We start from the raw sequence: 17,947 nt of genomic DNA, 5'->3' as shown, positions 1-17,947 counted from the left end.
ATTAGTGGAGACTACAAGACCTGAAGTGGGTGTGTCAGATATAGGGAGACATACCAAACGTGCAGTGTTGGGGGTACTTCATGGAGAGGTTTGAGAACCACTGATGTAGACGATTTTGTTGTGATCTCGTCCAATGTTCAGGATCACTTTGGGCATTTAGGTTTGCAAAGTTGGAAACTTCTGGTCTAAATTTGAACTTGAAAAAATGCAACCTGTTAAAACAAAAAGTCCCTTTCCTTCCTGGGTCATATCATGTAATCTCAAAAGGAACAGTAAAGACTAAATCCTCTAAGGTAGGGTTCCTCAAATCTTGCCCTGGAGGGACCAATGCGCTGCAGAGTTTAGCTCAACCCCTGAGCAAACTCATCTACCTGTGATTTTCTAATGATCCTGAAGGCATTGATTAGCATGCGCAGGTGTGTTTGATTAGGGTTAGAGCTAAACTCTGCAGGAAAGTGGATCTCGTGGACCAAATTTGAGGATCCTTGCTCTAAGGCAGGGGTGCCCAACCCTGCTCCTGGCGATCGACTGTCCTGCAAAGTTTAGCTCCAACTCTAATCAAAGACACCTGCCTTTAATTTTTAAGTGATCCTGAAGACCCTAATTAGTTGCTTCAGGTGTGTTTGATCAGGGTTGGAGCTGAACTTTGCAGGACAGTCGATCGCCAGAAGCAGGGTTGGGCACCCCTGCTCTAAGGTCTATAACGGGGTTGACGAGTTTAGCTCCAACCCTGATCAATCACACCTGAACAAGATAATCAAGGTCTACGTATTACTAGAAAGCTACAGGTAGGCGAGTTTTGATCCTGCAGGATTGTGGCTCTCCAGGACCGATGTTGGCCACCCATGGTCTATAACAGTGGTTCTCAACTGGTTTGGCTATGGGACCCACATTTTCCCATGGTCATCAAGCCGTGACCCACTTTGTTAGGAAATATATATATATATAAAATTTGTTTAAAAAAAACAAAAACAAACTTATTTCACAAAAAAATTGTTGCCGTACAAACACAAGCACCGTCCCCCTGTACTTAACACACATAAATTGTAAGTATATGACTCATATTGATTAATAAACAGCCTATGAGGTAAGGCTAGTCCCAAAACTAGTCCCAAACTAGTTTGTCAATACAATTAGGTTGGTAAGAACCACCACAGTCATTTAAACATGTACAAAATAACACAAAGTGAAAATAGCATGGCATTTTTGGGTTATGGAAACAACAGTTAACATGGTGAATAACATGAGTCGTTACATGGAAACTGCTCCTGAATAGAATGAATATCATACCTTCATGCAAATCCTTCCCAGCTAACACACAAAGTACCAGTTATATGATTTAATGATGTTTTATTTTTATTTCACACATTGCATGCTCATAGTTTCTTTTGCGCTTTATTAGTGAAGTGATATACAGCGTGCGCCGCCGCATTTGCTCATGCAATTGAAGAGAACTTGCTACAAGCACATAAGGTCTGACAGGACAGGATAGTTTGCTTTTCTGAGGTGAGAGACTTTTTATTTCGTAACAAGTTATGAAAATAACGATAGAATAATGACACTGACCTCAAGCCTGGCAACATCTCATCTGTCCACAGATACTGAATCGGGACAGCGTGTTTTTCTCTGCCGCTCTTTACTTAAACTGCTTCTGACAAAAGTGTTAACAGCTGTCACACAAGTCTTTCAAAATAAAAGTCTCGAATCAGAAAAACAATTAGAATTATGTTTTTTATTGTTGATGTTGTTTCTTTGACTGTAAACTCCACGACCCACCAGTTGAGAAACACTGGTCTATAACTTCCCAACTCCCAAGAATGTGAAGGAAGTCCAGCCATTCCTTGGCTTGGTTTGTTGGTATTACCACTTCGTAGCTAACTTTTCTGAGCATGCAACGCCTCTTCTTGCCATAAAAAGGATGCCTTGTGGGTACGGTCTCAGGAGTGTCATTCATTTGAGAATCTAAAGGAAGCCCTGCAAAAAAAACTCCCATACTTAGACCTCCGGATTTCAGTCAGCCCTTCAGAGTGCAAACAGATACCAGTAACATCGGCTTAGGAGCTGCATTAACGCAGGAAATGTAAAGCGGTGAGAATGTAGTAGCATATGCTTCCAGGCTGCTCCAAGGTGGTGAGAAGTCATTCTCTACAGCTTTATCAAAAACAAAAGAGCATCTTATCCTCATTCACCAGCTGTGGTTCCTAAACTGCATCTTCCATTGATTTGACATCCATTCCACCCCAAACTCACAGCGCAGACCACTAAAACCAACAGGTCAATGCACCACAGAGCTTGTGGGGGAATTAACCCACAATGGTCTCTGCATATTAAACTGGGATAGTGTTTTTACAATCCAAAGAATTACACACCTCACCTTCAACAAAACTTTGGAAACAAAATTCCATTTAAATATGCTTTAAATTTGACTTATATCAAAAGAAAAAAGTGAACATGACTGATGGTATTTCCTATAGGCACTGAATATACATCAAAAACACAACAGAAGAACATGATGCTTTACAAAAAGATTTTACTCATCTGCTGGTTGAAGGCACAATTGTAAAATGCTATGGAATAAAATCATCCACAGTTGTTTTGGAGAAATATAACAAACATATAAAGACAGGCGGTTCTAGATTTGTAATCAACTCTTTCGGTCCACGAGAGCGCAAACACAGCGCAGTTTTCATGTGCTACACCACGTCACTCAGAGGTCATGCTCAGGCGTTTATCAGTCCTGTGTCACTCTGAGCCAAAGATCCAGCTGCACATCATCGCTAACACCCATCTGCCGTATTTCAGACAATATTGATGGAAGATTGTTTTACGTAACAACATCTACAGTAACAGGTTTGTTTATATATGCAGCAGAGCTGGCGATCTGATTTATCTGACCGCCGTAAACGCTGACTAACATGGACTGAGTTGTGAAAGAAACGGACATGCAGACAATCACAATATTGTAACAATGTTTGATGATTAGGCTGAAAAGAAAACACTATAAAATTAGATCCAAAACCGTAACATCAAAATTACATATATTCACAATATTGATATGACTTTCAACGATTCAACTTAACCTGCAAGTCAAAGTATTTGATTGTAAATATAAACACAAGCATTATAAATCTGAGAATCATCTTTTCCTTGGTGAGATCTGATCATTGTAAAGAGTTGTGCAGAGACAGTCCTGCTGTAGGACTTCAGATGCAGACGTGCTTTCATTTCCACCAATTTCCATCATAAAGACTGGGATGCTGTCAATTACTAATATCAATCAAACTCAAATTACATCAAGGACACAATATTCAATTCAATCAATAATTTAAAAGTTAGATATTAGTTATTCTGCCCTGTAACTGGTTTAATTCAGACCTGATGCAGAAACTCAGTCGATCTAACTTTTCTTTTGGCGTTTAGAGTGGGCTCAGTCTTGTTATGGGACGTCACTGAGAACACAGGACATCTGTGGATGAGATGTGGATTCCCGTGTGATTCTGGGAAGCTGTGGTCTGTGTCACGTGACGGCGTAAGACGCTCACACTGTCCTGGAGGGCAAGCGCTGTTTGTACATGCCAGCCAGAGCCTTGGCGGCGGAGTAGATCATCTGCCGGCGGGACATGCCAGTGAAGGCCTGGTGCCAGTCTGTGCGGCTGACGTTGGGCACGCTTCTCTCCAGAACCTCCCCGACCGTCACCAGCAGACCGGACCAGCGCAGGTTATAGTCTGGTGGAGTCAGTGCCTGCGCCTGCGAGAGAACATCACACACCAGCGTGTTAGTATGACAGCAATAAACATGCACCGCTTTAATGGGAGTTCGGTGCTCTTTAGCTGTTAGTGTAGCACTTTTCTTCATTCTGATCAGGGACTTAAACGGTTACAATGTTGCATTCTCCTCTTGGTTCGGTTCGCTTTCACTAGGCAACATTTCAAAGCTTACCGAAATGTGTTTATGCCAGTCACATGTGATTAAAACGGTCCTCTCATTGGCCATTTATTTAACAGGGACCATGTGCCAGAGTTGGCTATAATGCATCTGCAGTCCCTGTTCCTCAAAACTTCATCTATCAAGATGGATTGACAAGTTATGGCTTTATCTGTAGTCGTTACATGCACATGTATTAAAAAACAAAAAAAAGAACATACATTATATATATCACACACACACACACACACACATACATACATACAGTTTTATGAAAAAGTTTGGGCACCCCTCTGGGGCTGCATGATAATCTGCTCTATCTTAATAAGAAAAGCTGGATAATGTGACGTTATTCCTACAAAAATTCTTGGTGTAGCAGTACTGAGATGTATGAAATAAAACAGAATGTGAAAAACAGGCTGTGCCAAAGTTTGGGCACCCTTTGTTGGTTTGAATACCTGTAGTCAAATACAAGGTATTCCTTGAATACCTTTCGCTCACTGATCACAACACAGAATTGATTTGGCCGACTCAATGAACCTTACACTGCAAACACAGGTGCAACCAACCATCAACAAAGATATTTAAGGTAGCTGATTGCAAGTAGTGCTTCTCCTTGATTCTCCACTGGAAAGCAGCATCATGGAAACCTCAAAAGAACTCCCTAATGACCATGCTGCTGATTTCTCAGCACAAGCAAACTTCTCCAGAGCTCGGTATCCATCGGACCGAGACCACCTTGTTCAGGCGAGCTCAGATTGAGTATTCTGGTTGCTGTGTTCACGTGTGCCCAAACAAACTGAACTGAGGGAGAATATGCAGAAAATGGCAGAGGATCAACCCTCTAAATAAGCCAGGTGTGAAAACGCGCTCAGCCACCCGTGACGGGCATCACTCTAAACAGCTACTCAGACCTGATGCAGTGTTACCTGCTGTATGTGCTCCAGGGCCACAGGTGTAGCCTGAGTGAACATCTCAATGTGAATCCCGATTCCTGGATCATCCAAGATCAGACAGCCGATGTCAAACCACCTGACGGAGAGAGCATGCACAAGGACACTCAGTTTCTCCTATTATGACATGATAAATCTCACGAGTGTCTTCAGAGCTCAACATGAAGCTCTTCCAGGAACATCTGCTTCATTAGCAAAACCAGGCATCACTGACTGAATCCCACACTCTCGCAAATTCTCTCATTATGAACAACAAGGTGCAGATATGATGTGAGATTAATTGTGCAGTGTAGACAGCTTCAGTGAAGATAACGGGATTTTTGTGATAGTGATTGAAGTCTGCTTCAGTGATGGGGAACGTTCTTCGCTCGCTTTCTTATACAAGTTAATCCCAGTTTGAATAACTATTTTGTTTTTCATGCTATTAAGATAACCAATATGAAGTCTAATGAGATCTAAAGAGTAAAAAGCAATCAACTAACTGATCAATGATTCCGGAGGTCCTCCTTTGCAGTTAAAGATGGCTTTTGTTGACGATAATAACAGTTGATTGGTAACAGTATATAGTATTCTGATCGATTGAAGTGATCGGTCCAGGATAACCACATTTGCAAAAGTGCAGAATTGTGGAATTCAGTCTGCGATCGCCTCGTATTGTGACGCCTCAGTCTATAGTATTCTGATTAACTGAAGTTATTACTATAACAAGAATATGACAAAAGACAACACATACGTTTAATAAGATAATTATAAAAACTGCCCTTACAAAGGTACAAATTTTGAAAAAAAAATATTGTCCATTAATGGAAAAGTTCTGACCCAGATTCAGGTCCAGTCGGATGGATGGGACTTATCCACATCCACAGAGACGCTTTAGAGCTGTGGGTGAAGCGTTCTTACTTGTCTGGGAAGAGTTCTGCGATGAAGTTTTCCACCGAGACCACGGGCTGCTTCTCATGAATGACAGCAGAACGACGCAGACTGTCAATGCGCTCCTGAGCTCCCTACACACACACACACACACACACACACACAAGCTTCAGATGAATTCATATGGTTTGAAGTCAGTTTTATTTTTATTTCACACATTGCATGCTCATAGTTTCTTTTGCGCTTTATTAGTGAAGTGATATACAGCGTGCGCCGCCGCATTTGCTCATGCAATTGAAGAGAACTTGCTACAAGCACATAAGGTCTGACAGGACAGGATAGTTTGCTTTTCTGAGGTGAGAGACTTTTTATTTCGTAACAAGTTATGAAAATAACGATAGAATAATGACACTGACCTCAAGCCTGGCAACATCTCATCTGTCCACAGATACTGAATCGGGACAGCGTGTTTTTCTCTGCCGCTCTTTACTTAAACTGCATCTGACAAAAGTGTTAACAGCTGTCGCACGTCTTTCAAAATAAAAGTCTCGCATCAGAAAAACAATTAGAATTATGTTTTTTATTGTTGATGTTGTTTCTTTGACTGTAAACTCCACGACCCACCAGTTGAGAAACACTGGTCTATAACTTCCCAACTCCCAAGAATGTGAAGGAAGTCCAGCCATTCCTTGGCTTGGTTTGTTGGTATTACCACTTCGTAGCTAACTTTTCTGAGCATGCAACGCCTCTTCTTGCCATAAAAAGGATGCCTTGTGGGTACGGTCTCAGGAGTGTCATTCATTTAAGAATCTAAAGGAAGCCCTGCAAAAAAAACTCCCATACTTAGACCTCCGGATTTCAGTCAGCCCTTCAGAGTGCAAACAGATACCAGTAACATCGGCTTAGGAGCTGCATTAACGCAGGAAATGTAAAGCGGTGAGAATGTAGTAGCATATGCTTCCAGGCTGCTCCAAGGTGGTGAGAAGTCATTCTCTACAGCTTTATCAAAAACAAAAGAGCATCTTATCCTCATTCACCAGCTGTGGTTCCTAAACTGCATCTTCCATTGATTTGACATCCATTCCACCCCAAACTCACAGCGCAGACCACTAAAACCAACAGGTCAATGCACCACAGAGCTTGTGGGGGAATTAACCCACAATGGTCTCTGCATATTAAACTGGGATAGTGTTTTTACAATCCAAAGAATTACACACCTCACCTTCAACAAAACTTTGGAAACAAAATTCCATTTAAATATGCTTTAAATTTGACTTATATCAAAAGAAAAAAGTGAACATGACTGATGGTATTTCCTATAGGCACTGAATATACATCAAAAACACAACAGAAGAACATGATGCTTTACAAAAAGATTTTACTCATCTGCTGGTTGAAGGCACAATTGTAAAATGCTGTGAAGTGATATACAGCGTGCGCCGCCGCATTTGCTCATGCAATTGAAGAGAACTTGCTACAAGCACATAAGGTCTGACAGGACAGGATAGTTTGCTTTTCTGAGGTGAGAGACTTTTTATTTCGTAACAAGTTATGAAAATAACGATAGAATAATGACACTGACCTCAAGCCTGGCAACATCTCATCTGTCCACAGATACTGAATCGGGACAGCGCGTTTTTCTCTGCCGCTCTTTACTTAAACTGCTTCTGACAAAAGTGTTAACAGCTGTCACACAAGTCTTTCAAAATAAAAGTCTCGAATCAGAAAAACAATTAGAATTATGTTTTTTATTGTTGATGTTGTTTCTTTGACTGTAAACTCCACGACCCACCAGTTGAGAAACACTGGTCTATAACTTCCCAACTCCCAAGAATGTGAAGGAAGTCCAGCCATTCCTTGGCTTGGTTTGTTGGTATTACCACTTCGTAGCTAACTTTTCTGAGCATGCAACGCCTCTTCTTGCCATAAAAAGGATGCCTTGTGGGTACGGTCTCAGGAGTGTCATTCATTTGAGAATCTAAAGGAAGCCCTGCAAAAAAAACTCCCATACTTAGACCTCCGGATTTCAGTCAGCCCTTCAGAGTGCAAACAGATACCAGTAACATCGGCTTAGGAGCTGCATTAACGCAGGAAATGTAAAGCGGTGAGAATGTAGTAGCATATGCTTCCAGGCTGCTCCAAGGTGGTGAGAAGTCATTCTCTACAGCTTTATCAAAAACAAAAGAGCATCTTATCCTCATTCACCAGCTGTGGTTCCTAAACTGCATCTTCCATTGATTTGACATCCATTCCACCCCAAACTCACAGCGCAGACCACTAAAACCAACAGGTCAATGCACCACAGAGCTTGTGGGGGAATTAACCCACAATGGTCTCTGCATATTAAACTGGGATAGTGTTTTTACAATCCAAAGAATTACACACCTCACCTTCAACAAAACTTTGGAAACAAAATTCCATTTAAATATGCTTTAAATTTGACTTATATCAAAAGAAAAAAGTGAACATGACTGATGGTATTTCCTATAGGCACTGAATATACATCAAAAACACAACAGAAGAACATGATGCTTTACAAAAAGATTTTACTCATCTGCTGGTTGAAGGCACAATTGTAAAATGCTATGGAATAAAATCATCCACAGTTGTTTTGGAGAAATATAACAAACATATAAAGACAGGCGGTTCTAGATTTGTAATCAACTCTTTCGGTCCACGAGAGCGCAAACACAGCGCAGTTTTCATGTGCTACACCACGTCACTCAGAGGTCATGCTCAGGCGTTTATCAGTCCTGTGTCACTCTGAGCCAAAGATCCAGCTGCACATCATCGCTAACACCCATCTGCCGTATTTCAGACAATATTGATGGAAGATTGTTTTACGTAACAACATCTACAGTAACAGGTTTGTTTATATATGCAGCAGAGCTGGCGATCTGATTTATCTGACCGCCGTAAACGCTGACTAACATGGACTGAGTTGTGAAAGAAACGGACATGCAGACAATCACAATATTGTAACAATGTTTGATGATTAGGCTGAAAAGAAAACACTATAAAATTAGATCCAAAACCGTAACATCAAAATTACATATATTCACAATATTGATATGACTTTCAACGATTCAACTTAACCTGCAAGTCAAAGTATTTGATTGTAAATATAAACACAAGCATTATAAATCTGAGAATCATCTTTTCCTTGGTGAGATCTGATCATTGTAAAGAGTTGTGCAGAGACAGTCCTGCTGTAGGACTTCAGATGCAGACGTGCTTTCATTTCCACCAATTTCCATCATAAAGACTGGGATGCTGTCAATTACTAATATCAATCAAACTCAAATTACATCAAGGACACAATATTCAATTCAATCAATAATTTAAAAGTTAGATATTAGTTATTCTGCCCTGTAACTGGTTTAATTCAGACCTGATGCAGAAACTCAGTCGATCTAACTTTTCTTTTGGCGTTTAGAGTGGGCTCAGTCTTGTTATGGGACGTCACTGAGAACACAGGACATCTGTGGATGAGATGTGGATTCCCGTGTGATTCTGGGAAGCTGTGGTCTGTGTCACGTGACGGCGTAAGACGCTCACACTGTCCTGGAGGGCAAGCGCTGTTTGTACATGCCAGCCAGAGCCTTGGCGGCGGAGTAGATCATCTGCCGGCGGGACATGCCAGTGAAGGCCTGGTGCCAGTCTGTGCGGCTGACGTTGGGCACGCTTCTCTCCAGAACCTCCCCGACCGTCACCAGCAGACCGGACCAGCGCAGGTTATAGTCTGGAGGAGTCAGTGCCTGCGCCTGCGGGAGAACATCACACACCAGCGTGTTAGTATGACAGCAATAAACATGCACCGCTTTAATGGGAGTTCGGTGCTCTTTAGCTGTTAGTGTAGCACTTTTCTTCATTCTGATCAGGGACTTAAACGGTTACAATGTTGCATTCTCCTCTTGGTTCGGTTCGCTTTCACTAGGCAACATTTCAAAGCTTACCGAAATGTGTTTATGCCAGTCACATGTGATTAAAACGGTCCTCTCATTGGCCATTTATTTAACAGGGACCATGTGCCAGAGTTGGCTATAATGCATCTGCAGTCCCTGTTCCTCAAAACTTCATCTATCAAGATGGATTGACAAGTTATGGCTTTATCTGTAGTCGTTACATGCACATGTATTAAAAAACAAAAAAAAGAACATACATTATATATATCACACACACACACACACACACATACATACAGTTTTATGAAAAAGTTTGGGCACCCCTCTGGGGCTGCATGATAATCTGCTCTATCTTAATAAGAAAAGCTGGATAATGTGACGTTATTCCTACAAAAATTCTTGGTGTAGCAGTACTGAGATGTATGAAATAAAACAGAATGTGAAAAACAGGCTGTGCCAAAGTTTGGGCACCCTTTGTTGGTTTGAATACCTGTAGTCAAATACAAGGTATTCCTTGAATACCTTTCGCTCACTGATCACAACACAGAATTGATTTGGCCGACTCAATGAACCTTACACTGCAAACACAGGTGCAACCAACCATCAACAAAGATATTTAAGGTAGCTGATTGCAAGTAGTGCTTCTCCTTGATTCTCCACTGGAAAGCAGCATCATGGAAACCTCAAAAGAACTCCCTAATGACCATGCTGCTGATTTCTCAGCACAAGCAAACTTCTCCAGAGCTCGGTATCCATCGGACCGAGACCACCTTGTTCAGGCGAGCTCAGATTGAGTATTCTGGTTGCTGTGTTCACGTGTGCCCAAACAAACTGAACTGAGGGAGAATATGCAGAAAATGGCAGAGGATCAACCCTCTAAATAAGCCAGGTGTGAAAACGCGCTCAGCCACCCGTGACGGGCATCACTCTAAACAGCTACTCAGACCTGATGCAGTGTTACCTGCTGTATGTGCTCCAGGGCCACAGGTGTAGCCTGAGTGAACATCTCAATGTGAATCCCGATTCCTGGATCATCCAAGATCAGACAGCCGATGTCAAACCACCTGACGGAGAGAGCATGCACAAGGACACTCAGTTTCTCCTATTATGACATGATAAATCTCACGAGTGTCTTCAGAGCTCAACATGAAGCTCTTCCAGGAACATCTGCTTCATTAGCAAAACCAGGCATCACTGACTGAATCCCACACTCTCGCAAATTCTCTCATTATGAACAACAAGGTGCAGATATGATGTGAGATTAATTGTGCAGTGTAGACAGCTTCAGTGAAGATAACGGGATTTTTGTGATAGTGATTGAAGTCTGCTTCAGTGATGGGGAACGTTCTTCGCTCGCTTTCTTATACAAGTTAATCCCAGTTTGAATAACTATTTTGTTTTTCATGCTATTAAGATAACCAATATGAAGTCTAATGAGATCTAAAGAGTAAAAAGCAATCAACTAACTGATCAATGATTCCGGAGGTCCTCCTTTGCAGTTAAAGATGGCTTTTGTTGACGATAATAACAGTTGATTGGTAACAGTATATAGTATTCTGATCGATTGAAGTGATCGGTCCAGGATAACCACATTTGCAAAAGTGCAGAATTGTGGAATTCAGTCTGCGATCGCCTCGTATTGTGACGCCTCAGTCTATAGTATTCTGATTAACTGAAGTTATTACTATAACAAGAATATGACAAAAGACAACACATACGTTTAATAAGATAATTATAAAAACTGCCCTTACAAAGGTACAAATTTTGAAAAAAAAATATTGTCCATTAATGGAAAAGTTCTGACCCAGATTCAGGTCCAGTCGGATGGATGGGACTTATCCACATCCACAGAGACGCTTTAGAGCTGTGGGTGAAGCGTTCTTACTTGTCTGGGAAGAGTTCTGCGATGAAGTTTTCCACCGAGACCACGGGCTGCTTCTCATGAATGACAGCAGAACGACGCAGACTGTCAATGCGCTCCTGAGCTCCCTACACACACACACACACACACACACACACACAAGCTTCAGATGAATTCATATGGTTTGAAGTCACATGAGTCAGTGTTTCCTGTAATATCACAGTTGTGAAATGGTTTCTTGTCATGACTCTCCACATGAAGCAGAAGTGTGCTCACCTTGACCCCTGCGGCGTATCCCACCGGCTGCGGGGCGATGTTGGACTGACCGGCCTCTCCCGTCACCATGGCCAAACCAAACACCTCCTGAAACGCATCCCGCACCGCTGACACCTTCACCTCCTTATCTGACGTCACAACGATGTCCACATCTCCTCCAGACTCTGACACAGACACCATTTAATGACATAAATCACATGAACAGAGTAACGGTTCGGTACAGTACGATTACAGATTCCTCAGCACAGGTAATGAACCATGGAAACGGAGCAGCTTTAGCGATGCATCTGACACATACAACTAGGGCTGCACGATAAATTGAAATGGAATCGCGATCACGATTCGACAGAAGCTGTGATTGTCGTGCGTATCTCTCAGTGAAGCACGGTTCTGTGATCAGCAGTAAATCTCCATCCAAAGGCCAGAGGGCGCTCTCTCGCTGAAACTCCAAATACGCCTCGCAGAAGAAACCCAGAAAATGGCAATCGCTGCAGCTGAATAAACAGAAGATTCAACTGCTTTCATTGATTCAACGTGACTAATAAACACACGACTATGTAGGGCTGGACAATAATTCAATATCAATATGTATCGCGATATAATTTTTTTCAATAACGGTGATATGATTTTTAAACACATTTCCGATATTTCGATATACATTACCAGTGTTTCCCATACATTGATGTATTTGTGGCGTTTGACTTCGTTGAATAAACATGAGCACTGCACGTTTCAAAATCAAAACGCGTCGCGGGTGTTTTATATGAATGTATCTCTGAAGGGAACCGACTGTCTTCAGAATAGTTTAGATGGCATGTTTATCTGATAAAGTAGCGTTCATGAGCGGAGCTGCTGTTTACAGCCGTTACTGGAGAACCCGTTAGTTCCACCGCTCTCACAGCGCCTCCTGCTGGCAGACAAGCAGTTTGCATTTTCAATAATAAACCCATTTCCAGCAACATGCTTTTGTTGTTGCTCTTTTTTTGTTTTCTGAAGCAACTCGGAGCATGTTTCATAATCGTTTACCTGGTTAATGAATAATAAAATTTTCTGACGATGCAACAATGACCCGATTAGGCAAGTGACTATTGTCAACTGTCCCGAAACGTGAGTGAAAGTCTTGTATCTCAGCGTGCAGCGGCTCTTGTAGCGCAGACATGATGCGCCGATGTGAAGCCGTTTGAAGAGAAAGTCAAAGAGAGAAGACGCGTACAGCTGAATCACTCACGCTGTTTTCAAATGACTGATTTGATCAATCTGTGTGGACACATTTATAATGTTACAAAAGATTTCTATTTCAGATAAATGCTGTTCTTCTAAAGCTCTGCTCTGAAATCACAGGAATAAATTATAAGTTATTTTAAATAGTAAAATTATTTCAAAATGTTACTGTTTTTGCTGTACTTTGGATCAAATAAATGCAGGCTTGGGGAGCAGAAGATAATTCTTTAAAAAACATGAAAAATCTTACTGTTCAAAAACTGTTGACTGGTATGTTAGCCTATAGTTTGAAGTAAAAAATATTAATATTAATAAGGAGAGTCTGAGATTTATTTGACAGTGATTTCACATTTCTTGTTTGTATGAAGCCTGAATACCAATAAAAGGTGAACATTTTTTTCCTAAAATATTATATAGTTTTATAGGAGTAGGTTTCAACATGAAAAATCTTACTGTTCAAAAACTTTGACTGGTATGTTAGCCTATAGTTTGAAGTAAAAAATATTAATATTAATAAGGAGAGTCTGAGATTTATTTGACAGTGATTTCACATTTCTTGATTGTATGAAGCCTGAATACCAATATTTATTTCCTAAAATATTATATAGTTTTATAGGAGTAGGTTTGATAGAGTTGGCAAATTAATTTTTCATAAGTTTGTAGGTACAGACATCTGTTGTGGCGTTCTTGGCCGTTTTTATGAGGCTTTTTTAATAGTGTTCATATCGATATATCGTAATTATATCGTATCGACCGAAATTAAGAAATATATCATGATATAAATTTTGGCCATATCGTCCAGCCCTACAACTACGGCAATATACGGTTTATCTGAGTTCTTATTATAATATTCATTAAAATAAAGTATATTTATAATGCAATGCCTTTATCACTGCTTAAATACTATGAAATATGTTGCGTGCCTTATTCTGTGTAAGAAGCCACATCATCTCACAGAAGGGTTTATTTCAAACACTGCGACTGATGTTATGAAGTGAGTTTGGAGTAAAACATGTTATTAAATGTGGTGCTTTCACACGCTTTCAAATAAGAGCAGCATTTAGCCGTAGTTCACTGAGAAGGTACGCAAGCAGCTGTCATTATCACAAACAATTTCTTCGATTTCATAATCACACAATAATATCGTCTGTAATTTTTTTGCGTAACTTGTCAGTGAACTACGGCTCTGTAGTAAATGCTGCTCCATCTGAAAGCACGTGATGATGATTTCCTGCTGATTACAGAACCGGCTTTACTAACAAAATGTGCAATGACAATCGTATTCGATTAATCGTGCAGCCCTACATACAACTAGCAGTTTCATATTGTTTGAATCATCATGTGACGAGGTGCGGTGATGGGCAGGTTTGTGGATAAAGAGAGTAAAATAAAAAAGTGAAAAGAAATCAAAATGGAAGCTGCAGCAATGAACAAACTAAATTTAAACAAACTTGCACAGAAGCAGTGAAATGTTCCATACTGCTGGACACACACACACACACACACACACACACGTCTGGGGACTCTCCATAGGCGTAATGGTTTTTATACTGTACAGACCGTATATTCTATTGCCCTACACCAACCCTACACCTAAACCTACCCCTCACAGGAGACTTTCTGCATTTTTACAATCTCAAAAAAACTAAATTCTGTATGATTTATAAGCTTCTGTAGCCATGGGGACCTCAATTTAGGTCCTCACCATGAGTTGGTGTGTATTCAGGTTTAAGTCCCCATCAGTGTAGAAACACATGTACTCACACAGACACACACACTCACTGATGTACGGTGCCATCCCAGGGTCCAGTGTGGTTATCATGGACTCCACAGAGTGTTTGGTTTTATCCAGGACGGTCTTGACCATGGGGTTCCCGGCTACACCCTGAGATCACAACACAAGTGCATCAGGATGTGCACGGAAACAACAGCATACAGTCGTGGCCTTACACTGTAAACGTGCGTCCAGTAGTGTTCATTTTGTCAGCTATTTTGAATTTAGTCTCAGTCTTGTCTCAAATTTAACTTTTAGTTTTTATCATATTTAGTCAACTTGTCCTGTTTTAGTTTTAGTCAAGTTTCAGTCGATTAAATGTCTGAGAACTTTAGTCTAGATTTAGTCAGTGGAAACTTACACATTTTCGTCATATTTCCGTCTTACTGTATAATGGTTAAAATGGTAATATATATATAAATAGATAAATATTTTCCATATTATCATTAGGGAAATGTATTTTTACATTTCATCAGAAGTTGCTCTTTCACCAATAAGCACAAGTCAACAGAATATTGACTTGTGTGCATGGTTTATTTTACCTCACCTAACGTAAGTGTACAGATTTATAGCAGGACATCAATTAGAGGCTAGATAAACACCAGACTTCAGATATACCCTCGCCCTGTCTACGTTATGAAAACTGCTGTAACAAAAACCTACTCTCAAATATTATAACAGAGAAACTCCTAAGAGTAATTTCAATAATTCCAAATTGCATTAATGTTTCTCTTTAAAAACAACAGCAAAAACACGTATTGCTGCACAGAGGTTGTGTAAGTAATGTTACAATCAGCAAACAATACAGTGGAGATCCCTGACAGAACACAGACTGCTGAAGGACCCTTTCATTCAAACGCAGATCGCTGAACTCCAGCTTACTCGTACAGTACTGCATGTCAGTGTTTCAGATCACGGCGCCGCCGCAGAGAGAGAGAGAGTGCGTGTGAATGGTTGCCAGATTGCAGAAAGCAAAGAACCGGGCAGAGTAACGTATCCGTTTAACATTCACAAACATGAACGCTCGCATAATAGAGTCTTGTACAGCAGTCTGAAATGTTTTGGCTCCACTTTTTTCAACAAAAATAAAAAAGTTTTTTGTAAAGTTTTTGTTCTTTTAACTACATTTTAGTCTCGCCTTTTTTCGTCAACGATATCGCATGCTCTTTTAGTCTCAGTTATCGTTTCATGACCTTATTAGCGTTTTCGTCAGGGGAAAAAACTTTGTTGACGAACATTTTTCATTATAGTTTTCATTGAGGAAATGAACAGTAGTGTCCAGTACCTTGATGAAGCCCCATAATCCTCCAGGTGAGCTGCTGTCTGGAGTCCCTCTGGGGTCGTCAGAGTCCTCAGGAAACGTGATGGGCGAGCTGACGTCTATCCCTCCGGACACCGGCTGCTGCATCATGGGATTGCTGACGATCCCTGCAGAAACACAATGAATCTGAATGATAGGATACTGCTGCCAGTGATGACCCATCATCCCCTTGTAGGCAACCACATGCTTGAAGTTATTCATTTTGCACAAAACACGCCAAAACCATCTCCATATTAGGCTTTTGTGACTGAATGAATCCATGTTTTTGAACAAATCAACTGAATGACCCATTTTAAAAAGGGTCACTTGCTTCACTCCTGAATGAATCGGATATTTTGAACGAATCATTTGAATGAATGATTCACTAACTCATTATGACAGGGACTTGCAGACCTGTTGTGGTTTTAGTTTCAAATGTAAATACACCCAAATGCCACCTCAGATGCAGTTTCTGTGCCACTTCTGCAGTGCAAAGATGGGTCTTGTTGATACTGGATTAATTTGATTGGCAACAGCCAACAGTGTCTTCGAGCTGAATGTGATTAGATGTAAGAATTTGACATTTGATTAGGTAAAAATGCCCTTGGAAATCAATTTTTAAATGTAAAAGTTCATTTCTATCAAAGAACATGAAACGCTTCGGAAGTCAATTTCACACACGCCGATCTGTTTGTGGTTGTAGTGACCAGATGACAGAAGGTTGTAGTTCTAGCTGAAGATGATGGAGAGCTTCAGACCTGGCATGGGTGAGGCGCTGGAGAAACTGGGCATGAGTGGCGTCTGAGGGGTGCGGCCCGCGTGGCCACGGGTGATGTCATATCCTGCACTCACAGAGAAGCCAGTGGTGGGCGGGCCCATCGGGGGGGCAGCGGGGCTAGCGTACGGGCCGCTCAGAGAGAGAGGAGGAGCAGATGACTGGATGGGCGGCAGCGTGGAGGTCAAAGCCACTGGAGGAACAGGGCTGGAAAACCCTCCCGGGGCAAAAGCAGAGACACCGGGGGAGCTGGAGAGAGTCTGAGGACCGGAGACACCTGAACACGAGAAGAGCACACATGAACCACTGATACAGGGCCAACAGACACGAGACTGGGCACTTTCATGAATGACCTTCACCATCATATTACACAACGATACACCTGAGGCAGGGTAGACAGCATACCCAATTTTGTGTGTGTGTCTGTAAGTGTGTGTGTGTGTCTGTATGTGTACATGCGTGTTGTCGTCTGTATGCGTGTGTGTCTGTAAGTGTCTGTATGTGTGTGTGTCTGTATGCGTATGTGTGTGCGTGTGTGCATCTGTATGTCTGTCTGTGCGTGTGTGTCTGTCTGTGCGTGTGCGTCTGTCTGTATGTGTGTGCGTGTGTCTGTGTGCGTGTGTGTCTGTGCGTGTGTGTCTGTGCGTGTGTGTGTATGTGTACATGCATGTGTGTCTGTAAGCGTATGTGTGTGTGTGTCTGTGCGTCTGTAAGTGTCTGTATGCGTGTGTGTGTGTTGCGTGTGTGTGTGTGCATCTGAATGTCTGTGCGTGTGTGTGTGTGCATCTGTATGTCTGTGCGTGTGTGTGCATCTGTATGTCTGTGCGCGTGTGTCTGTGCGGGTATGTGCGCGTGTGTGTGTGTCTGTGCGCGTCTGTGCGCGTATGTGCGCGTGTGTGCGTGTCTGTGCGTGCGCGCGCGTCTGTGCGTGCGTGCGCGCGCGTCTGTGCGTGCGTGCGCGCGCGTCTGTGCGTGCGTGCGCGCGCGTCTGTGCGTGTGCGTCTGTCTGTATGTGTGTGCGTGTGTCTGTGTGCGTGTGTGTCTGTGCGTGTGTGTCTGTGCGTGTGTGTCTGTGTGTGTGTGTGTG

General features: G+C 41.8%; 2 protein-coding genes across 2 annotated transcripts in view; both read right to left on the bottom strand.

Annotated features, from left to right (window-relative positions):
• Nucleotides 1-2,513: 2,513 nt before the first annotated feature.
• LOC107565842 (protein PRRC1-like) lies at nucleotides 2,514-6,434 on the bottom strand. The gene is made up of 4 exons (XM_016251130.1): nucleotides 6,354-6,434; nucleotides 5,779-5,882; nucleotides 4,855-4,957; nucleotides 2,514-3,748 (listed from the first exon to the last, which is right to left on the bottom strand). Exons 1-4 carry the CDS (start codon nucleotides 6,432-6,434, stop codon nucleotides 3,539-3,541), a joined length of 498 nt encoding a protein of 165 aa, XP_016106616.1. The 3' UTR covers nucleotides 2,514-3,538.
• A 1,843-nt stretch (nucleotides 6,435-8,277) lies between these two features.
• LOC107565848 (protein PRRC1-like) overlaps nucleotides 8,278-17,947 on the bottom strand; it is a 13,787-nt gene continuing 4,117 nt past the window's right edge. The window contains exons 4-10 of the mRNA XM_016251136.1: nucleotides 16,844-17,137; nucleotides 16,071-16,213; nucleotides 14,794-14,896; nucleotides 11,791-11,954; nucleotides 11,539-11,642; nucleotides 10,615-10,717; nucleotides 8,278-9,512 (exon numbers count right to left, since the gene is read on the bottom strand). Of these exons, the coding sequence (XP_016106622.1) occupies nucleotides 9,303-9,512; nucleotides 10,615-10,717; nucleotides 11,539-11,642; nucleotides 11,791-11,954; nucleotides 14,794-14,896; nucleotides 16,071-16,213; nucleotides 16,844-17,137 (1,121 nt within the window). The 3' untranslated portion in view covers nucleotides 8,278-9,302. The remainder of the gene's footprint in view (nucleotides 9,513-10,614; nucleotides 10,718-11,538; nucleotides 11,643-11,790; nucleotides 11,955-14,793; nucleotides 14,897-16,070; nucleotides 16,214-16,843; nucleotides 17,138-17,947) is intronic.

This window comes from Sinocyclocheilus grahami, unplaced genomic scaffold (genome assembly GCF_001515645.1).
Source record: "Sinocyclocheilus grahami isolate Dianchi unplaced genomic scaffold, SAMN03320097.WGS_v1.1 scaffold1031.1, whole genome shotgun sequence".
NCBI classification, from domain to species: domain Eukaryota; kingdom Metazoa; phylum Chordata; class Actinopteri; order Cypriniformes; family Cyprinidae; genus Sinocyclocheilus; species Sinocyclocheilus grahami.
The sequence above is the reverse complement of the archived record's forward strand: the minus strand, read 5'-3'. Positions and strand labels throughout refer to the sequence as shown.